This window comes from Bos javanicus, chromosome 5 (assembly GCF_032452875.1).
Source record: "Bos javanicus breed banteng chromosome 5, ARS-OSU_banteng_1.0, whole genome shotgun sequence".
NCBI classification, from domain to species: Eukaryota; Metazoa; Chordata; class Mammalia; order Artiodactyla; family Bovidae; genus Bos; species Bos javanicus.
In genome coordinates, this window is record NC_083872.1 from 106,659,367 (window position 1) to 106,682,639 (window position 23,273).

Sequence of the window (23,273 nt, forward strand, 5' to 3'; positions counted from 1 at the left end):
GTCGCCCTCTCAAAGGTGTTCCCGTGAGCCTGCCCCTATAAATGGGCTGGTGGGGCAGGTGTCCTTCCCAGTGGGAGGGTGAGATCGCATCACAAGGTCCTCTCCCGCTGGGCCTTCAATGGTAGATTTCTGCGCCTCTTGACTATGTCTTTTCTGTAGCGTGTTTTGTTGTTATGTTTCTTTTTGTCTATGAGTTTATTTGTTAGAATTGTATCAGGGGTGGAGGAAGCCAGTTTGGGTTTCATCATGATATCATGATAAGAACGGGCTTCCCTGGTGGCTCAGTGGTAAAGAATCAGCCTGCCAATGCAGGAGACGCGGATTCGATCCCTGGGTCGGGAAGATCCCTGGGTCGGGAAGATCCCTGGGAGAAGGAAATGGCAACCCACTCCAGTATTCTTGCCTGGAGAATCCCATGGACAGAGGAGCCTGGTGAGCTACAGTCCATGGGGTCTCAAGAGTCAGACACAACTGAGCGACTAAACAACAACAAAATGATAAGAATAATAATAGGAGCTGACACCCATAAGGTTCTACTCGTGCCTTCATTGTACAGGTGAGGATAGAGGGACTCAGAGAGGCTGAGTAACCTGTTTGTGGCCTTGGACCTGGTATTCTTACCCACTGCAGTAAGAGCCTACTGTAGAAGGTGGGGTGACTGTCTGAAGCCCCCTAACACCGTGTGTTGAAGAAGTAAAGAATAATCTGATATGCAACAGGGAAACTCTCCTTTCCAGACTGGCCTGTCTCCTGAGCTAAATATTTTAATCTTGAGCAGTGGGTGGTGAGGAAGCATCATCTTTGTTCATCTATGTTCTGGTCCTGCCAGAGGGTCTGCCCAGGACTGTGGGGCAAGGAGGGGGCACAGGCATAAATGATGGGCAGGACACCTGTGAGACTCTGAAGCTTTGGAAAAACACATTTTCCCAGGTGCTAAGGTGGATTTAACTTATATGCAGAGTACAGCATGAGAAATGCTGGACTGGGTGAAGCCCAGGCTGGAATCAAGATTGCCGGGAGAAATATCAATAGCCTCAGATATGCAGATGACCCCATCCTTATGGCAGAAAGTGAAGAAGACCTAAACAGCCTCTTGATGAAGGTGAAAGAGGAGAGTGAAAAAGTTGGCTTAAAACTCAACATTCAGAAAACTAATGGGACCTGGCATCTGGTCCCATCACTTCATGGCAAATAGACGGGGAAACAATGGAAACAGTAACAGACTTTATTTTTGGGGCTCCAAAATCACTGCAGATGGTGACTGCAGCCATGAAATTAAAAGACGCTTGCTCCTTGGAAGAAAAGTTAGGACCAACCTAGACAGCATATTAAGATGCAGAGACATTACTTTGCCAACAATGGTCCATCTAGTCAAAGCTATGGTTTTTCCAGTATTATGTACGGATGTGAGAGTTGGACTATAAAGAAAGCTGAACGCCAAAGAATTGATGCTTTTGAACTGTGGTATTGGAGAAGACTCTTGAGAGTCCATCCTAAAGGAGATCAGTCCTGAATATTCTTTGGAAGGACTGATGCTGAAGCTGAAACTCCAATACTTTGGCTACTTGATGCAAAGAGCTGACTCATTTTAAAAGACCCTGATGCTGGGAAAGATTGAAGGCAGGAGGAGAAGGGGACGACAGAGGATGAGATGGTTGGATGGCATCACCAACTCGATGGACATGAGTTTGAGTAAGCTCCAGGAGTTGGTGGTGGACAGGGAAGCCTGGCGTGCTGCAGTCCATGGGGTTGCAAAGAGTCGGAGGTGGCTGAGGGGTTGAACTGAAGGGGGATCTTAAACATACCCTGACCTCTAAGTCTCAGGTGGGGAGTACAGTCTGAATAGTCATCAGCCATTGTCATCTGTGTAGACAGTGGGGATTCACAGGTCACCCTCTCAGGAGACCCTGGGCAGAAACAGTAGCCTCACCATTTTCCTTTCTTTGTGAGAGCTGATGGTTGGTGGGTTGACATCATCCGTGGTGGGAAGATTGACACCATAGCAACAGGCAGAAGCTGCAAATCGAGTCTGTCCCCCACTCTCCCCAGAGAACCAGCTGTGAAATACTGTGGTATCTTTTTTTCTAACACTTATTTCCAACACCAAATGTGTGTCCTTGGATTGTTAATTCAATTCTGAGGGCTTGTGAGCCCTTACCCTGTGGGGTCTGAGTTAGTCTCAGAATTGAATTGACAAAGAAGCCCCACTCAAGACAGATGAGTCATAGTGGAGAGTTCTGATGAAACATGGTCCACTAGAGGAAGGAATGGCAAACCAGTCCAGTATTCTTGCCACGAGAACCCCATGAACCGTATGAAAAGGCAAAAATATATGACACTAGAAGATGAGCCACCTGAGTTGAAAGGTGTCCAGTATGCTACTGGAGAAGTGCAGGGGGCAATTAGTAATGGGAAAGACCCTGTATCCAGGAAAGATTGAAGGCAAAGGAGAAGGGGCAGCAGAAGATGAGATGGTTAGGTAGCATCACCGACTCAATGGACATGAGTTTGAGCAGAGTCTGGGAATAGTGAAGGATAGGGGAGGCTGGCGTGCTGCAGTCCCTAGGGTCACAAGAATCAGACATGAATTAGCGACTGAACGACAGCAACAGTAAGAGGGAAGGTCAGTCCTGTGAGTTGGTGTGGGTGTAACCAGTCTCGGTTACAGTGAGAATTCAGTCTCAACCAGGGACAGGTTGAGAAGGGGTTGTACAAAAAGCAAGAGAGTAGCCACTGTGGGGGCCCTGAACCATACACCCCCATATGTCTGACCCACCACAAATTTTCCACAACCCCTCCTCAAGTTCATTAACTCTCTAGAAGGGCGCACAGACTTCAGGAAAGTGCCTTACTTATCACCCTTTGTTACAAAGGATACAACTGGGGAACAGTCAGATGGAAGAGATGCCCAGGGTAAGGGAAAGATCCTAGGATCCTCCAGGTCCCCCCGAACCCCATCTGTTGGGGCTTCTTTATGTTGGCAGAATTGATTAAATCGTTAGCCATGAGTGACTAAGTCAAGCTCCAGCCTCTCTCTCCTTCCTGGAGGTGTGGGGTGGGGTTGAGATGCCAACCCACTGTGAATAAAAAATGTCACCTGCCATTTCAGTTCACAACCACACTGCAACCGTCAAGTCATCAGCCACAGCAGCTGCTCCCGGTGGTGCACCTGAGGGGGTTCAGGGTGGAGAAAAACCAGGATACTGGCCCTAGATAGTTAAGAGGCATATCACAGGGATAATTTCAATGAGCCCATCTCTGGCATCTTCTCAGACAGCAGAAAAGGGCTAAATTCATTAACTTGAAATGTCTGGGGGTTTTGTGTGTATGTGTGATTAGCAGTAATCTTTTAATCTTTGACTGTAAGTTTTATTTTTCTAGCAAGAACTCCTATGTACCCTGGTGCCTCCCTTGCCTCTTTGAGACAGAGTGATCTGAGAGGCTGTTTTCCAGGGCTGGATTCTTTAGCAGTCTCCTTGTATAAAATATAGTTCTCAACTTTTAAGCCATGCATTTTTTTTTTCTCTTAGTCGACACTTCTAATCACACGGTTGGTTCGTCTGGCCACCAGTCCCCATCCTGAAACCCACCCAAAGCCACCTACCCAAAGTCACTCCTTAGCTTGAACTAAGGTGTGGTTGAAAGGGGCTCATTATAAATAACAAAAGACTCTTCTTTCACGCAGGAAATTCTAAGGGTTTTAGGAGCTCTGCACCAGAAACCAGGCACAAAGACCAGGTAGATATTTCTCCTTGTATACTTGGGCTTCCTTGGTGGCTCAGTGGTGAAGAACCTGCCTGCCAATGCGAGAGATGAGGGTTTGATCCCCGCGTTGGGAAGATCCCCTGGAGAAGGAAATGGCAACCCACTCCAGTATTCTTGCCTGGGAAATTCCATGGTGGATTTCCCAGGCAAGAATACTGTAGCCTGGTGGGCTACAATCCATGGGGTCGCAAAGAGTCAGACACGACTTAGCAACTGAATACACACACACACACACACACACACACACACACATACAACCAATACTTATCCTTCTCAGCCCTCACTCTCCAGGGCCAGTTAGGAAGCCAACACACACTTATTGAACACCTGTCATATGCAAAGTACCAGGCTGGGAATTTGTTCATTTAAATCATCATATGTCAATTCCATACCTACTAGGATCTATTAATAGGGCATTTGTCTTTGTGGAAGAAATTAGACATATTATGTGCACTTGAAAATCTAGCCAATTGGACCAAGCAGTGTGTTCTAAAAAAGAGTAAGAAAGAGTAAGTACTCAGAGGCCAAGGCAATCCAGACCAGGTGGTCAGGGAAGACTCCTCGGAGGAGGAGGAATTACAGTTGGGCCCTGAAGGCATGTACAATGCTGAGGGCTAGAGCAGACTGTGAAGGATTCTCACAGGAGGGAGAAAGAACTGAAAACTGCCCTTTGCTGAGTCCTAGAAAACAAACAGAGCCCCCAGGTTGCTGGTGTGGTCCTCTCTTACTCTCAGCGGTGGTAAGTTTGAGTTTCAGCTTGGCTTGATGACCCCAGACAGGTCATGCAGGTCATCTCTCAGAGACTGAGATGCTCATTAATGAAAAGGGGAAAGGACAGCCAGTTCTGACAGCTTCACATGATGGAGATGGGAGGATGGAAGGGAAAGTCCTTTTGCAACTGAAAAGGATAATTAGCATCATTAGGAGTTTATACATCTTGGATTATCGAATCACCTTCCAAGGAGTCATCTCACTCTCAGATTTTTGAACTAGAAAGAATAATACTGAAAATGCTCTAGAAATGATCGTAAGAGTTCATTCACACTTACCAACCACTTACTGTGTGCCCGTCATCATTTCCAAGTGTTTTGCATGTTTTTACGTTGCCTGGTCCTCACGGGAAGTAAATACTGTCATCTGCATCTTACAGATAGGGGAACTGAGGTTGGACACATCTGAATTGCAGGTGGGTGGCCTGGAGACTCCCCTTCCACCATGTTCTAGTTCCAGATGCTGTTGGTGCCCTGCCCACTTCATGGAAGGGGTAGTGCTGACCATTTCCAAGTCCTCTGGCCACTTCTAGCTGCCCCTTTGTCTGGGGGGTTTTCTCTAGAGCCGCCACACATGGCCCCTGGAGTGCTGGGGCCTGACATCCTCAGGGGCAGCTCTCCATGATTGAGAGGGATTGACATACAAGGAATCCATTTCCTTGGCCTGGGGTTGGACCACTAAGACCTGTGGTCTATCCCCAAGTTCCTGGGAGGCTCCAGTAGCCCTTAGCATCCCCCCACCCCATAATTGGCTGGAGAAGGCCCCTCTCACAGGCTGCACTCCCTTTCTACTCCCTGGACAATGTTTCCATCCCTCACAAACTAGCCCCTTTCACCCACATCCCTGTCTCAGGGTCTTCTAAGACACCACCTCTTAGGACTTGAGTTGTATCCCCAAAAGACACATTGAAGTCTTAACCCCCAGGACCCTGGATTGTGACCTGATTTCAAAGTAGCCTGTGTGCGTGTTAAATCGCTCAGTCATGTCCGACTCTTTTTGTGACCCCATGGACTGTAGCCACCAGTCTCCTCTGTCCATGGGGTTTCCCAGTCAAGAACACTGGAGTGGGTTGCTGTATCTTCCTCCAGGGGATCTTTCCAACCCAGGGATTGAAGCTGTATCTCCTTCATTGCAGGCATTTTTTTTTTTTTTTAACTGCTGAGCCATTTGGAAGTAGGGTGATTGTAAGGGCAATTAGAGAAGTTGAAATGAAGTCATTAGGGTGGGCCCTTAATCAACATGACTGGTTATGTAAGATAGAAAGATGATAGGAGCAGATGTGGAAGGGAGAGGCCTTGTGGTGATGGGGGCAGAGATCAGAGGAGAGATGCAGCTAAGAGCCAAGGACTCCAGGCTGGCCGCCAGCTGGGAAGAGGCAGGAAAAGTCTTGCCTGGAAAGAGTCTCAGAGTGAAACCGCTAGGTGGTATTTCGGGGTGCTCGGAAGAGCTCTGGTCCTTTATGTCTCTTGTTCAGTCGATAAGTCATGTCTGACTCTTTGGGACCCCATGGACTGCAGCACACCAGGCTTCCCTGTCCTTCAGCATTTCCTGGAGTTTAATCAGACTCATGTCCATTGACTCGGTGATGCCATCCAACCATCTCATCTGCTGCTGCCCCCTTCTCCTCCTGCCCTCAATCTTTCCCAGCATCAGGGCCTTTTCCAATGAGTCAGCTCTTTGTATCTGGTGGTCAAAGTATTGGAGCTTCAGCTCCAGCATCAGTCCTTCCAATGAATATTCAGGGTTGATTTCCTTTAGCATTGACTGGTTTGATCTCCTTGCTGTCCAAGGGACTCTCAAGAGCCTTCACTAGCATCACAGTTTGAAAGAATCAATTCTTCAGCACCCCAGCTTCTTTATGGTCCAGCTCTCACAGCTGTACATGTCTCTATGTGAAAAGAATTCAGCAAGAAGTAAATTGATAGATGAGAAGGGAGTTATTAGAACAGGACACTTGTGCGGCTTACAAGTGGATGGGTGGGAGAGTACCGCACCCAAGAACTTAGTGGGCTATAGTTTTATAATCAAAGGAAAAATAGGGAGGGGAAAAAGGCCACTTTCTTCCTCATCCTTGAGTAGCCATCACACTTCCATCAACTCCTCCTCTAGGTTGGGAAGGGGAGTTTTCTTGTCTTGACGTGGTCAAGCCAGGACTTGAAAAATATTATTTCAGGTCTCTGTACAATGAGTGACTTTCCACCAAATGTGTGCAGAGAGCATGTCCTAGGGGTTATTAACTCACTAAGCTCACTGGGCAGGGTGTGGGGCTCATGCCGCCATTGTTTCATTGTTTGGAGGCATGTCTTCTGTCGCATGGTTGCTAAGCAAGCCAGCTTGGTTTTGTGGTTAAGCAAACCTGCTTTCTTGAGAGATCATTAACTTACAGGGCTTTCTCATATTTTTTTCTACTTACAATCCCCTAGTGAGATTAATTGTTTCATCACCAGCTTTGTCTCTATCAAAAGGAAGCACAGCCCACTCTGAGACACACGGGATTTGGGCTTCTAGCCTCAGGATTGGCCCTCAGAATATGAGAGAATATGTTCCTGTTGTTTAAGCCACTCAGTTTTTGGTCCTCTATTGCAAAATGGCCCTAGGAAACTGACACACCTCCCGTCTGATGCCTCCTCAATTATTCCTTCACTTGCTCCCTCCCAGGGGCGGGTAAGAACCAGGCCCCCCAAGCTTTTCACACCCTCTCTGGCTGCAGCTGCCTTTTGCTCAGCAGCCCTCCGGCACCCCCACAGCTTGACACGACTGGCCCATCTGCCTCCCTGTGATGCTGGCAACATGAAGTTAGTCACTGACAAGTGGGCGGTGGTGGTGGAGGTTTAGTCGCTAATTCGTGTCTGACCCCTGCGATCCCATGGATTGTAGCCAGCCAGGCTCCACTGTCCATGCGATTCTCCAGGCAAGAGTACGGGATCACTGCTGCATATAGAATATTCCTCCACTGGAGCCTGGGTAATTAATAGGATCTGATCAGATACTGAAAATGCTGTGGGACTCTTAGTCCTACCTGCGTCAGGAGAGCTTCAAGGAAGGTCAGGGTGACTCTGAAGTCTGCCTCTGGCATGGTGGAGAGGGGGTACCAGCTTGCTCCATTTCTGAGGAGCCCAGAGTAACAGGGAAGGGGCTCAGAGCCTTCAGAGAGGATTTAGGCTTTGTCTGTGAATGTTCTGATTATAGCCATTACTGAGCTGTGAATCACTTTGGAGGTCTGGAGATGCTTCTGGAAATATAAGAGGGCTGGATAATTTCCATCCGTGTATGAAGGCTTTTCTGGAGCCTTTCTGGAGGAAGAACGGCCGTCTGCCAGCTCTGATGGAGACAGGCAGATAAGAGCGGGCTCTCTTTCCCTTTGTGATGGTGACAGACTTTGTCCACTGTCTTTGGGCCATATCCCACCACTTGCCCTCTTATGGAGGCTTCTCTGGTGTCTCAGACAGTTAAGACTCTGCCTGTAGTGGGGAAGACCCAGGTTTGATCCCTGGGTCAGGAAAATCTTCTGGAGAAGGGAATGCAACCTACTCCAATATTCCTGCCTGGAAAACCCCAGGGACAGAAGGGTCCAGAGGGCTATGGTCCATGGGGTCACATAGAGTTGGACAGGACTGAGCAACTAACACACACAACCTCTTCCCTCTTACGGAGTTACTGTCTGGTGGCCTGAAGCATCCTGGAGGCAGAAAGCTGTGTTCAGTCCCGGGCCAGAGCATCACCAGGCTTCCTCCAAATGTGAGACGGCCCAGCCCAGCGCAGGGCTTCCATTCTATTTGGAAATGAAAGCAGAAGCACTTCTGTGGCTTTGTCTTCTCTTCCCCTTGGGAACCCCACAGATACTATGGGAAGATTTCTGGCCAAGTCAGAGGAGAAAGGAGGTGAGCTCATGCATCCGACTGGGGCAAGAGTCTGCAGAAGGAACTCTGCCTTGCTCCCCTCCTTTCCATGTTCATTTAGCTCCGACACTATGTGACTGAGGGTTTTCACAGGGAAACTGCTGAATTTTCAGGCATTTCCGGCTTGCCAGAGTTGAAGGTCAAAGGAGGAGTCAGGATCCTGGGAATAAACACAGCAGGTGGTGCAAGATTTGCAAGTTCTGGGAAGCATGAGAAGGGGCTGGCTGGCCTATATATATATTTTAAATAGATCTGTTGAACTATTGACATACAATTGTTGTTCTGTCGCTCAGTCATGTCTGAATTTTTGGGACCCCATGGACCGTAGCCCACCAAGCTCCTCTGTCCATGGGATATCTCCAGGCAAGAATACTAGAGTGGCTTGCCATTTCCTCTTCCAGGGGATCTTCCAGACCTAGGAACTGAACGCGTTTCTCCTGCATTGCAGGCAGGTTCTTTACCACTGAGCTCCAGGGAAGCCCATGTTCGTATATACATATATGTATACATGTGTACGAGTGTCTGTATGTATATGTATATCTCCATGAAACCACCACAGCAAGTAAGATTTGGAACACGTCTACACCGCCAAAAGGTTCCTCTTGCCCATTTGCCATTCCTGCTTTTCACCTTCTCCCACCCTCCCTTATCTCTTTCCTATCACTTAGGTAGTCATCCTTTTTCATAATTTTATATAAATGGAATCAAATAGGGTGCACTATTTTTGTCCAACTTCTTTCACTCATGTGATTGAAATTCAATGCAGTTTGTTCCTTGGAACAACAGTCCTCTCCTTTCAAACCCAAGTAGTATCCCATTGTGGGTTTACATTACAGTTTTACCCACTCACATGCCGATGAGCGTTTTGACTGTTTTTGGCTGCTACGAATAAAGCTTCTATGAACCTTCATGGACAAGTCTTTGTACAGATATATGCTTTTATTCTGTTAGTAAATATTTAGGATGGTAGGAGTTTGTTTGACTTTTTAAGGAAACCACAGAATGTTTTCCAAAGGGTTGTACATTTGTGTACATTCTCACCAGCAGCATTTGAGTATTCCATCCGATCACCCCATATCTGTGCCAAGACTTGGTCAATCTTTTTCGTTTCAGACATTCTAGTAAGTGTATAGTAGCCTTTCATTGTGGTGTTAAATTGCATTTCCCTTATGACTAATAATGTTGAACATTTTTATGCAATTATTTGATATCAATATATCTTATTTGGTGAAGTGCCTGTTCAAATGTTTGTCCATTAAAAAATTGAGTTGTTTATTTTCTGATTAATAAGTTCTGCTGCTGCTAAGTCGCTTCAGTAATGTCCGACTATGTGTGACCCCAGAGATGACAGCCCACCAGGCTCCTGCGTCCCTGGGATTCTCCAGGCAAGAACACTGGAGTGGGTTGCCATTTCCTTCTCCAATGCATGAAAGTGAAAAGTGAAAGTGAAGTCGCTCAGTCGTGTCCGACTCTTAGCGACCCCATGGACTGCAGCCTACCAGGCTCCTCCATCCATGGGATTTTCCAGGCAAGAGTACTGGAGTGGGGTGCCATTGCCTTCTCCAAATAAGTTCTGAGGGTTCTTTATATATTCTGGATCAAAATTCTCTATCAGATACATGATTTGCAAATATTTTTCTCTGTGGAGCTTAAATGGTATCTTTCAAAGAGCAGAAAGTTGAAATTTTTATAAAGTCCAACTTATCAGGGTTTCCTTTAAATGGATTATGCTATTGCTACTGTACCTAAGAAATATTTGACTTTAAGCCAAGGTCACAAAGATGTTTTCTTCTTGAAGTTTAATATTTTTAGATTTTCCATTTAGTTCTATGATCCGTTTTGAGTAAATCTTAGTATATGGGATAAGGTATGAACTGAAATTCATTTTTGCAAATGGATATCCGATTATTCCAGTACCATTTGCTAAAAGGATTATACTCCCTCTGCTGAACTGCCTTTGCAAAAAAATTAGTTCTATATACAGGTCTATTTCTGGATCTTCTGTTCTGTTTCATTTATCTATTTACTTTTCTGTCTTTATACCAATATTACACTGCCTTCATGACTGCAGACTCAGAATGTCTGGAAATCCAGTAGTGTTCTTGCAACTTTGTTTTCTTTTTTTGAAGTTGTTTTGGCTCTTCTAGGTCCTTTGCATTTTCACATGAATTTTGGATCAGGTTGTCAGTTTCTACAAAACCCGCTGGGATTTTGATTGGGACTGAGATGAATCTATGGATGAATTTAGGGAGAAATAGCATCTTAACAGGATTGAGTCTTTCAGTTCATGGACATTCAACTCTTTCCACTGATTGTGGTCTTCTTTAAATTCTCTCACCAATATTTTGTATCTTTCCATCGATGAGTATTACATATTTTTTCTCAGATATATCCATAAGCATTTCATATTTTTGATGCTACTGTAAATGATATTTTTATTTCAATCTCAGCTTTTTGTTGCCGACATCCAGAAGCACAATTGATTTTCGTATAGAGAGTGTGTATCTTTTAAACTTGTCAAAGTCACATGTTAGTTCTAGCAGCTTTTTGTGAATTTCGTCAGATTTCCTACTAGACACTCAAGTTGTCTGGGAATAAAGATAATTTTACTTCCTGCTTTCCAATCTGGGTGCTTTTTATTTCTTTTCTTGTCTCATCAAACTGGCGAGATGCTAACAACAATGTTGGATAGAAGTGGTAAGACAACATTCTTGTCTTTTTCTTGATCATAGGGCAAAAACATTTGGTTTTACACCAAGTATAATTTTAACTGTCACTTTTTTTGGGTAGATACCCATTTTTAGATTGGGAAAACTCCTTCCTATTTCTAGTTTGCTGAGAGTTTTTGCCAGAAGTTGGTGTTAGATTTTGTCAAATGCTTGTTCTGCATCTATTCAGATGATCATACCGTTTGTCTTTTAAATTTGTTAATGTGGTGAATTATGGTGTTAATTTTCAAATATTAAGCCATTCTTGTACTCCTCGGATAAAACCCCACTTAATCAGGATGTATCATTCTTTTTATACAGTGTTGGGTTCAATCTGCTATAATTTCCTAAAGAATTCTTGCATCTATGTTCATGAAGGTTTTTGGTCTGTTTTTCTTTTCTTTTAATGTTTTTGTCTAGTTTGAGTGTCAGGGTAATCCTGGCCTCATAGAATATGTTAGAAAGTATTTCCTATCCTTCAATCTTCCAGAAGAGTTTGAATAGAATTGCTATTAATTTTTCTTTTAGTATTTGGTAGACTTCATCAGCGTAGCCACCTGGGCCTAGAGTTTTCCTATAGGAAGATTTTAAACTGTCAGTTCAATTTTTAAAATAAAGTATTATTCGTGTTACCTATTTTTCCTTGAGTGAGCTTTGATATTTAGTGTGATATTTCAAGGAATTTCTCCATCTCATCTAAATTGATAAACTTACTGGCATAAACTTGCTCATAATTTTCCCTTATTATGCTTTTAATGTCTGTAGAATGTGTAATGGTGTCATCTCAAATTCCTGATACTGTGATATAGTGTCTTCTGTCTTTATTGATCTTCTTAAAGTACTAGCTTTTAGTTTCATTGATTTTTCTCCAGGTTTTTTTATTTCATTGATTTCTGCTCTGATTGTTAGTTCTACTCCTTACTTGGGGTTTAATTGGCTCCTCTTTTTCTAGTTTCTAGTGGTAGAAGATGAGGCTGCTTGACCAAGACCTTTCTTTGCTTTTATGTGTGTTTTGTGCTGTAAATCTTTCCCTGAGTACTGCTTTAGCAATATTCTACAAAATTTGATATGTTGAGCTTTTATGCATTGGAGAAGGAAATGGCAACCCACTCCAGTGTTCTTGCCTGGAGAATCCCAGGGACGGGGGAGCCTGGTGGGCTGCCGTCCCTGGGGTTGCACAGAGTCGGACACGACTGAAGTGACTTAGCAGCAGCAGCAGTTTCATTTAGTTAAAAAATGCTTCTTAAATTCCCTTTACATTTCTCCTTTGAGCCATGGGTTTCAGAAGAGCATTATGTAGGTTCCACATATTTGGCGATTTTCCAGAGGTCTTTCTGTTGTTGTTCTAATGTAATTCCAGGGTGGTCAGAGTACATACTCTGTTTGACTGAATCCTTTTAAATTTGTTGAATCTTGTTTTGTGGACCAGAATATGGACTGTCTTGGTAAATGTTCCATGTTACACTTAAAAGATTTGTATTCAGATTTTGTTGGGTAGATTTTTCTATTAATGTCAATTAGGTCAAAATAGTTGACGGTTTGGTTCAAGCCTTCTGTATCCCTTCTGATTTCTGTCTCCTTGTTTTATTCATTATTGATAGAGGGATATTGAAATCTAAATGTGGTTGTGGATGTGTCTAGTTCTCCTTGAATTTCTATCAGTTCTTATTCTGTGCATTTGCTTTTGGCATCTGTTATTAGGTACATTTGTGTTTAGATTACTTTATCCTATTGATGAATCTTGCCTGGAGAATCCAATGGACAGAGGAGCCTGGCAGGCTATCGTCCATGGGGTTGCAAAGGGTCAGACACAACTGAGCAACTGAACACACAGGCTCCACCTAGGTTTCTTCCTCCTGTGCCATGAACTGAAAATTCTTTCAGCAATGCATGCATGCTATGTGGCTTCAGTCGTGTCCGACTCTGCAACCCATGGATGATAGCCCGCCAGGCTCCTCTGTCCATGGGATTCTCCAGGCAAGATTCATCAATAGAATAAAGTAATCTAAACACAATTGGACCTAATAACAGATGCCAAAAGCATAGAACAAACACTGATAGAACTGATAGGCTTCTCCAGGCGAGAATACTGGAGTGGGTTGTTACGCCCTCCTCTAGGGGCTCTTCCCAGCCCGGGGATTGAACCCAGGTCTCCTACATTGCAGGCAGACTCTTTATCATCTGAGCTACCAGGGAAGACCCAACCCCAAATATCTTCCTCTACTGCTGGTCACCATGGCTGAAATCCCTCCATTCGAGGGTGGGGAAATGTGTAGAGGGATCTTGGTGTGGTACCTGCCTCCAGAGGAACACTCCAGAAATGATAACTGATCTATCAGGATCTGTACTTTTGATGTTGATTTACATCTATTTGTTGATTCAGTTCTCTGGCCGCCTCCTTTCAATCTGGAAACGTCTATGCCCCACCACCACCCCCCCCCGCCAATCTTTTCTGCTTACTTTGATGGGCTGGCTGATCTGTTAGTGATCATGGTGCATTTCCCCTCTTCTGAGCTCATGCTAATTAAGAGAGAGACAGGCACACTGGTAGGTGGTTCTCTGCGTCCCTCTCACCAACCCCCACATCCTTCTCCAGCCTCCTTCCATCCTCACCACGCCTCTCTCTCATCTTCCATCTTCAGGTTCTGAAGAGACTCGAAGAAATTGACAGATCCGGATGGCCACCATTGATGGGAGAATGGTCTCCAGACCCCGGGGATCTGGCCGGGGGCGCCAGGGGAGCGGGGCCTGCTTGGGCTCCCTGGACGACCTGCCATGCGAGGGGACTCAGGAGCTGGCAGCGACTCAGCTGGCCATGCTGAGGAGGGCACAGGAATTCTTTCAGACCTGTGACACTGAGGGCAAGGGCTTCATCGCCAGGGCAGATATGCAGGTAAGGGGTCCCTGGGCTGGGTCTGCCCACCTGGAATGCCAAGGGCCTGGGTCTCCCTCTCTTGGGTTGGGACCTGTCTCTTGGGATGTGACGTCTTTAACAGAAAGTGAAAGTGTTAGTCGCTCAGTCGTTCTGACTCTTTGCAACCCCTTGGACTGTAGCCCGCCAGGCTCCTCTGTCCATGGAATTTCCCAGGCAAAAATACTGGAGTGGGTTGCCATTTCCTTCTCCAGGGAATTGTCCCAACCCAAGGATCAATCCCAGGTCTCCTGAATTGCAGGCAGATTCTTTACTGTCTGAGCCACCAAGGAAGCCCTTTAACAGAAAAAGATGCCGTTAACTCTGTCCTGGAAGGAGACATCGACCCAGACTCTTGTGGGAGCCAGATCTCCTGGTGCTCTTTTTCTGGTCTATACTTGCTGTCTGACTTGGGAGCTGTTTTCTCTGACTCAGTAACTACCTTAGTTCAGTTCAGTTCAGTCGCTCAGTCGTGTCTGACTCTTTGCAACCCCATGAATCACAGCACGCCAGGCCTCCCTGCCCGTCACCAACTCCCGGAGTTCACTCAGACTCAAGTCCGTCGAGTCAGTGATGGCATCCAGCCATCTCATCCTCTGTCATCCCCTTCTCCTCCTGCCCCCAATCCCTCCCAGCATCAGAGTCTTTTCCAACGAGTCAACTCTTCGCATGAGGTGGCCAAAGTACTGGAGTTTCAGCTTTAGCATCATTCCCTCCAAAGAAATCCCAGGGCTGATCTCCTTCAGAATGGACTGGTTGGATCTCCTTGCAGTCCAAGGGACTCTCAAGAGTCTTCTCCAACACCACAGTTCAAAAGCATCAATCTTCGGCACTCAGCTTTCTTCACAGTCCAACTCTCACATCCATACATGACCACAGGAAAAACCATAGCCTTGACTAGATGGATCTTTGTTGGCAAAGTAATGTCTCTGCTTTTGAATATGCTATCTAGGTTGGTCATAACTTTCCTTCCAAGGAGTAAGTGTCTTTTAATTTCATGGCTGCAATCACCATCTGCAGTGATTTTGGAGCCCCAAAAAATAAAGTCTGACACTGTTTCCCCATCTATTTCCCATGAAGTGATGGGACTGGATGCCATGATCTTCGTTTTCTGAATGTTGAGCTTTAAGCCAACTTTTTCATTCTCCTCTTTCACTTTCATCAAGAGGCTTTTTGGTTCCTCTTCATTTTCTGCCATAAGGGTGGTGTCATCTGCATATCTGAGGTTATTGAGATTTCTCCTGGCAATCTTGATTCCAGCTTGTGTTTCTTCCAGTCCAGCGTTTCTCATGATGTACTCTGCATATAAGTTAAATAAGCAGGGTGACAGTATACAGCCTTGATGAACTCCTTTTCCTATTTGGAACCAGTCTGTTGTTCCATGTCCAGTTCTAACTGTTGCTTCCTGACCTGCATACAAATTTCTCAAGAGGCAGATCAGGTGGTCTGGTATTCCCATCTCTTTAAGAATTTTCCACAGTTTATTGTGATCCACACAGTCAAAGACTTTGGCATAGTCAATAAAGCAGAAATAGATGTTTTTCTGGAACTCTCTTGCTTTTTCTATGATCCAGCGGATGTTGGCAATTTGATCTCTAGTTCCTCTGCCTTTTCTAAAACCAGCTTGACCATCAGGAAGTTCACGGTTCACGTATTGCTGAAGCCCTAGGATTGTGGAAAATAGTGATTGCAATATAAGTTTCTTGAAGACATGGAGAAGAACCTTCTGGAACACAGGTGGAAAGGCATTGACTTGTTGCCTTGCAGCACAGCTCTGAGTTGTGCTCAAGCCACTCCCACGAGGTACTGTGACTCTCCGCTCTGTGGCCGGGTTACTAAACCAAACTCGGATCCACTGTCCCATGTGCCATAAAGCTATCTATCCATGCTGGGTTGTGGGGAAGGAAATGTAGCATTTATTACCAGGTCAGGCAAGGAGCCCAGGACCTTCAAGCTCCCTGAGGGGTTTCAGCAAAGCATCTTTAAAGGCCAGGTTTGGAAGGGAGAGTTCCAGGGTCTGTGATCAGTTCATGCACAATTCTTGATTGGCTGATGGTGAGAGATCAGAGCGCTGTCACAGGAATTCAGGTGATCAATCCTCGGGCTCCAGGAGGCCTGGGGACTACGTACTCATGATCATCAGGTATATGACGTTTTCCATTTGGCGGTGGCTTTTATCATCTGTAGAACAACTCAGGCAGTGTGCTTCAGATACTATTATCTAGGTCTTTCGTGCTAAGTCACTTCAGTCATGTCTGACTCTGCGACACCATGGTCTGTAACCCGCCAGGCTCCTTGTCTGCAGGATTTTCCAGGCAAGAATACTGGAGTGGGCAGCCTTCAGAGAGGATCTAAAGCAGAGGATGCTGGGAAGGGGTCTGTCCTGGGAAGGCCCCAGAGGGTCCTGCTTGCTTACATCAGCACCAGCAGCCACAGACAGTGTGGCCCGCCCCCAAACAACTCTACTTACCAATACTGAAATGAACATTGTATGTCATTTTCATATGTCACTAAATATTATCCTTTTGATGTTGTTTTCAACCGTTAAAAAATGTAAAAGTCATTCTTAGCTCACTGGTCATAGGAAAACAGGCTCTGGGTCCCACTTACAGGACGGGGGCGTGGCTTGCCCACCCCTGGTCTGGTACCTTCCTGCCACTAGTGTAAAAGTTCTTCTGAGCGTCTTCCTGCAGTCTCTCATGCTGCAGTCATGGTTTCACCCGGACGAGACTAGAGGAAGCATAGGTTCTGCTGGAGCTCTGACAGCATCTCCCCTACCCCTACCAGCCCTCACTTATCTGTCAAGTGCATTTTGGGTGGGGGACATACAGTGGTGTTAAGGGGATGAAGACCCAAGATGGGCAGGTTTTTTTTTTTTTCCCAGTCTTTTCATTTTGTATTGGGGTATAGCCGATGCGGTGGTAGGCTGCTCCCCCAGTGCTCCTGTTCTTCTTTCTCCTGTGTAATGACAGGAAGTCCACTCACAGTAGGTGAGATGGGCTTCAGCCATCTGACAGGTGCTCAGAGCAGCGGTGGGCAGCCAGCTGGCCTGGCAGGGCAGGACCACAGGTGGAAAGGAGCCGGTCTTGGGGATGGCTGGCTGCCCTGAGCTCACGCTCCAGGGGCAGACATCCTGCTACCAGACAGTGGGCAGAAGACCCTGATCTGCATAGGTGCACAGGGTTTCGGCAGGGATGTGAGGGTATTCAGACCTGCCCATGTCCCCCCACAACACCTCACACCCTCCTCCACAAGGAGCCCCGCTGTGTGTCCCTTGGGGATCATTCCTGAAAGAGCTGGGGTGAAGACTGCTTTGCAGGGAGGGGTCCCTTAGAGAAGCAGAGTCGTGGGCTGGAGGGTGCTGAGTGAGAGGCTGAGGGACACAGGAGGGCCAGGCTGGAGAAGGGGGTGAAAAGACCTTTCCAGCCGGGAGAGAGAGCTGGAACTGGATGGGCAGTCTGCAGTCTCATAAATCCCATTTCCCCAGTTTTTTAGAGAAGTGTGTGGGCTTCTCAGATGGCACTAGTAGTAAAGAAACTGCCTGCCAATGTAGGAGTCACAGGCGATGTGGGTTCAGTCCCTGGGTCGGGAAGATCCTCTGGAGGAGGGCATGGCAACCCACTCCAGTGTTCTTGTCTGGAGAATCCCATGGGCAGAGGAGCCTGGAGGGCTGCAGTCCATGGGGTCGCACAGAGTCAGGCAGACTGAGAGACTGAGCACCCGAGAGCGGTGTGATGATCGTCACCGGTGCCAAGAGCACACCTCCCAACACTGCCTGCGGTTCCTGGATTAGCCGAGCTGTAAAGAACCACCCAGGAGCTGGCCAACCAGCCGAACCCCGCCGCTCCCCATTTCTGTGAGCGCCGGGTTATTGGACCCCAGCTGGCTCTTTGCAGACCCTCCACAGCAGATTCCAAGTTACAGCTCAGACTTTTAGAAGCCGTCACAGAGGCCCACAAAGCCTCAAAGGGGCACCATCCGACGCTTACAGGAGAAGCTAGATGACTCCTCAGTTAGGTTAGCAAGGAGACTCTTAAAGAATTTTACGGAAAATTGACTAATTTTAATCCTGAATCTGCAGCTTACTGGCAGTGTGCATTTGTGTGAATCTCTTAACCCCTGTAAGCTGTGTTGCTCATGTGTGAATTATTTATAACTATCCCCTGGCTCTAGAAGAGAGTCAGACACCCGTGTTCATGCAGAGCACTTAGCCCCGAGCTGGGACCTGAAATCTCCCCATAAATGCTCACCGTCTGTGTGTGTGTTCATGGTGGTGGGGAACTTACTTATACCCTGATTCTTAATGCCTAGTGTCCTCCACCTCATGATGCTTTAAAATTGTGTGTGCCCATCTGTGCCTGCTAAGTCACTTGAGTCATGTCCGACTCTGTGACCCCATGGACTGTAGCCCTCCACCCTCCTCTGTCCATGGGATTCTCCAGGGAAGAATACTGGAGTTGGTTGCCATGTCCTTTTCCAGGGGATCTTCCCGACCTAGGGATCGAACCCTCGACTCATACTCCTGTACTGGCCAGTGGGTTCTTTACCACTAGCTCCAACTGATAAATCCACTAAAAATTTCTTAATCGTTTCTAAGTGACTATTTCAGTGCTTTTCAATACATTCAGGTTGTTGTGTAATCATCACTCCCACTCAGCTCCAGAACTCTTCTTATTTTGCAAAAGAGAAACTGTCCCTATTAAAGCCTACATCCTCATCCCCCTCCCCCAGGCCCCAGGACTATCCTGCCTTATGTCTCTATGGATACGGCTCCTCTGGGGACCTCATGTAAGTGGAATCATATAGTGTCCATCCTGGCGTGACCGCTGTATTTCACTGAGCAGAATGTCTTCAAGATGCCCCGTGGCAGCACTTATCAGAATCTCCTCTCTTTTCAGGGCTGTATAAGATTCCATTGTACCTATTTATCATATTTTGTGTATCCATTTGACCGTCAATGGGCACTTCTGATGCTTCACACCCTTGCCTGTGAACCATGCTACTGTGATCAGGGATGTACAAATGCACTTGGTGGCCCTGCTGTCAGTTCTCTGGGGTGTGTACCCCAAAGCAGGATCGCTGGATCCCAGGCGATTCTATGTGTGGTTTGGAGGAGCCCCAGCCTGTTTCCACAGCGGCTGCACTGTCACACTGGGAGGCCAGGCGAGTGTCATCTGTTCTGCCTCCGAGGCCAAGAAGGGACATTTCTGCTGGAGAGTGTCCCCTCTGGTCATCTCCAACAGGCACTGACCTCGCTTGTGTCCAGTCTGTGGGAGCAAACACGGTTATGCTTCTTAGAAGACTTTTGGCCACATCTAGGGACAGTCTTTTTTTTTTTTTTTTAATTTTGTTTATGTGGACCATTTTAAACACTTGTAATTAATTAGTTTATTTATGTTTGGCTGTGCTAGGTCTTTGTTGCTGAGCGGGCTTTTCACTAGCTGCGGCGAGCGGGGCTACTCTCTAGTTCTGGTGTGCGGGCTTCTCATTGCAGTGACTTCTCTTGTTGCTGTTCACCAGTTCCAGGGCGTGCGGGCTGCAGGAGTGGCGGCACTCAGGCTCGGCAGTGGCAGCGCCCAGGCTCTAGAGCACAGGCTCGACAGTCGTGGCACACGGGCTTAGCTGCTTCTTAGCATGTGGAATCGTCTAGGATCAGGGATCAAACCCACGTCTCCTGCATTGGCAGGCGGATTCTTCACCACTGAGCCACCAAGGAAGCCCTGGGGACATTCTTGACCGGAGTGACCGGAGAGGGAGATGCGGCTGGCGTCTACAAAGTGTTGTCCAGGGATGCTGCTGAGTGTCCTGTAAGACCCAGAGCAGCTCTCTCCCCAGCAAAGAATTCTCCGTCCTGAAATGTCAGCGGTGCAGAGGTTGAGACACCTGTCTAAACCCAGCCGTCAGCCTGGACCAAGCGCCTCAAGGCACCAGGCGGAATCAAGGTAGAGCCCACCTCCAGACCTCACAGTCCTGTTCTGAAGACACTGGATGTGGCTGGGCTCAACCACAGGGACAGGAGTCTGAACAGGAGACTGTGGGAGAAGAGGAAGACTTCAATCTGGCTGTAAAGGTGGATCCCTTGTGGTCTTATCCTTTTTTATGAAAGTAAAACTAACTTCGTCATTTTAAAAAGCACATTATAGACAGGAGGAAGATAGAGGTACGATTTCCACCCCTCCCTCCAAGTGCCACCCTCCGGGGAAAATCCAGTGTGCAGGGCTGGTATGTGTCCTTCTGAAACTTTTTTTTTTTTCTGTACACATACAGTCAGTTTAATTCTTTTAAAATGAGGTCACAGAACATTGTTCACATGCAATTGTTATTCTTTTTGCAAAGTTAACTTCATTTTGTTGGTTTTCTCTTTAGTGAGTGTTTCCCTTAGATGCGTTTGAAGCTATGCAAACCTTAGCTTTCTGCTGCACGAGACATGTTAGGGGCTGGTAGCCTGGAAGACAGAGGGTCTGTCCTGCTGGGGTGCAGCAGGAGATAGCATTTGTCCCTGGCTCTGGGAGCCTGCCCCCTCAGCACGGCTATGCTAGGGCCTAGACTGCTGTTCTAGGGCCTAGTTGATAAGACCTTGCTGAGCATTCCCAGGGGGCTGGTCAGGATCTGGAATGGGTGAGGTGTCGACCACAGATCTGTGAATAGGAGTTCAGAACTGCCTGAGATCACTTGTAGTCACTCGTTTATTGATTCGCTCGTTCAATAAGTGAACGAGTTGCATACCCCTGGGTTGTCAACACTGGGCCAGATCCTGGGGCACAATAGTGAGCAAACATGAGTGGGGCCCCTCTTCCCAGAGCTTCCAGGCCGGAGGAGCAGACGTTTATCCACTAATCACATCCATCAGGACGTTAAGTACAAAGTGAGGTGAGACTTGTGAATGAGTGCAATGTGTTTTGGGGAGTCTGGGTCTCTCCTAAGCTGGGGGCTGCCAAGCCTTCCTGGGGAAGTGATGCCAAGAGGCAGGAATTGAGGGTTAACTGGGAGGCGGTGGGGGGAGGCCAGGGTTTGGGGGGCGTGGACTTGTGAAGAGCTGATTGGGCTGTGAGCTGAGTAAGGAGGGTGACCCTGCCTCCTCCCTGTCGCCCTCCATCCTCTGCCTGCCCGTCCAGGTGGAGCTGAAGGGACACAGGCCCCACCCATGAAGCAGGATTCTGGAAGGCTGGTATGGGCAGTGCTGGCCGGGCAGATTTTGGTGGCAGGGGTGGGATAGAAATAAGACAAGGGAATTAAGGAAGGGTGCCCAGAGAACCACTAGCCCACAGCAGAGGCCCTGAAGGAGAAATCACTTTTTTACCCCAGGCTGGCCTCCACTGTGACTTCAGGCAAATCTCCGAGCTTCGCGGGTTATCAGCACCATGGAGTGAATCATCACGTCCCTCTCCATTCGGCTCGGCTCCCTTAGCTAAAAATGCAGACAGCACTAGGTACCCAGGGGACAGGAGCAGAATGAGTTGCTTTTACACAGCTCTGCAGGCCCGGAGACGAAAGATAAATAAGAGGCAATTATGGTTATTAAGACTAAAGGATTTTGCAAGTAGGGCCAGTGAAGAGAGGTGAAGAGATCTAGTGTTCGCAGTTTGCCGAGGAGGCTGGAGAAGCCCTTGGTGTTGCTCTGCCGGGATGTGAAGACTGAGGATGACTCAGAAGGTATAAGACTGTCGTCCTCCTGCCCCTCAGTTTCAGTGACAGCAGGAGGAAGAAGCTGGGTTGAAATGGAGACAAGGTGTGGGATTCTGTCATGGGAAGGACTTGTGCTCAGAAGTGTTGTTGGATTCAGAAGTGGTGCCAGAGATTGGGTGCGACCTAGCTTTTCCTGGGTGATGCTAACAAGAGCAAGGGTACCCACCTGTTGGTGGTTAGAGGCAATTTGGGGGTCCTACTGACGCTGAAATTCCTTCCAGCCCATTTCTGGGTTCAGCACGGAGACCACATTTTATTATTTTTTAAATGTTTATTTATTTATTTTTGGCTACGGTGGTCTTTGTTTCTGTGAGCAGGCTTCCTCTAGTTGTGGCAAGTAGGGGCTACTCTCTAGCTGCGGTATGTGGCCTTCTCATTTCCTGGCCTCTCTGTTCGGAGCTTGGGCTCTAGGGCATGTGGGCTTCAGTAGCGCGGCTCCTGGGCTCTAAAGTGAGGGCTCAGAAGTTGTTGAACATGGGCTTACTTGCCCCACAGCATGTGAGATCCTCCTGGACCAGGGATCGAACCCATGTCCCCTGCATCAGCAGATGGATTTTTAACCACCGGACCACCAGGGAAGCCCGAGACCACACTTTAGATATCAAATTCAGGCTGAGCTTGGGAGAGAGGCAGATTATCACAAGGAAAGGACTGGAATCTTGGTTTTCAGCCTGCCTCCAGTGGGATGCCTTTAGCTTCAGAAGAAGTTAATGGACTTTCCACTTGCCAGATTGACCCCCCTCCTCGCCCTGTATTCTCTGCCTTTGGCTTTGGGACAGCTGGTTTATGGACTGTGATAAGCTAGAGATTTTGCTCTTTGCTCAGCAGATGTACTTCCAGAACCTGTACACACAGTCTCACTCCCCTTCCTTAAAAAAAAAAACCCATTCATATTTAATTCAATGATTCTAAATGGCTCCGACACCATCCTGCCTCCCCACATTGTGATCCATCACCATCTTCCTTAATGCACGTACCTGCCAAATTAATCTTTATGGCTTATCAGCGAGAAGATTGCCAGAGGATCAAGCTGAGTGTTTCTCAAGTTATGTCATGGGCGCTCACACCTGCTAGCTCTTTCTGACTGTTCAGATGCACGTGTGCCTTCCCTCTTGCGGCTCCGTGTGTTCCTTGTCTTCAGCTGTCTGTCACTTCCACAGTGAGAAAATTTGTGCAGCCATCCCCAGGGGAACAGGAGGAAGGGAGAGGGATAGCTGGGTTCTAATGAACTCCCTTGGGAGTCACCACTGGGAAGTTTTGATTATTAGGATACAAGAGGGTGCTTGCTTCAAGGGTGCAAATTAACCCTAGCCTGGGGCCACTGTGCAGCAGGCAAAGGCCAGGGGGAAGCTCAGCTTTGTTCTTCATCTTTCTGTGTCTGCTCTTCCCTCCCTGGGTGATTGGGGCAGCCCAGGACCCAGGTCCAGTGACCTCGCACCCCACTGGGCCAGTTTCTCTTTACAACACAAATACTCTTGTCCACACCTTAAGCCAGTGGCAGTTGTTTTTTCAGGAGTAGTTGAGAGCCCACCT

At 47.2% G+C, this 23,273-nt stretch overlaps 1 protein-coding gene across 5 annotated transcripts in view; it reads left to right on the top strand.

Annotated features, from left to right (window-relative positions):
• The window catches only part of CRACR2A (calcium release activated channel regulator 2A), a 160,159-nt gene that overhangs the window by 67,177 nt on the left and 69,709 nt on the right, over positions 1-23,273 (top strand). For all 5 annotated transcript variants that reach the window (XM_061418205.1, XM_061418206.1, XM_061418207.1 and 2 more), the window contains one exon: positions 13,786-14,036. In XM_061418205.1, the coding sequence (XP_061274189.1) occupies positions 13,821-14,036 (216 nt within the window). In that variant the 5' untranslated portion in view covers positions 13,786-13,820. The remainder of the gene's footprint in view (positions 1-13,785; positions 14,037-23,273) is intronic.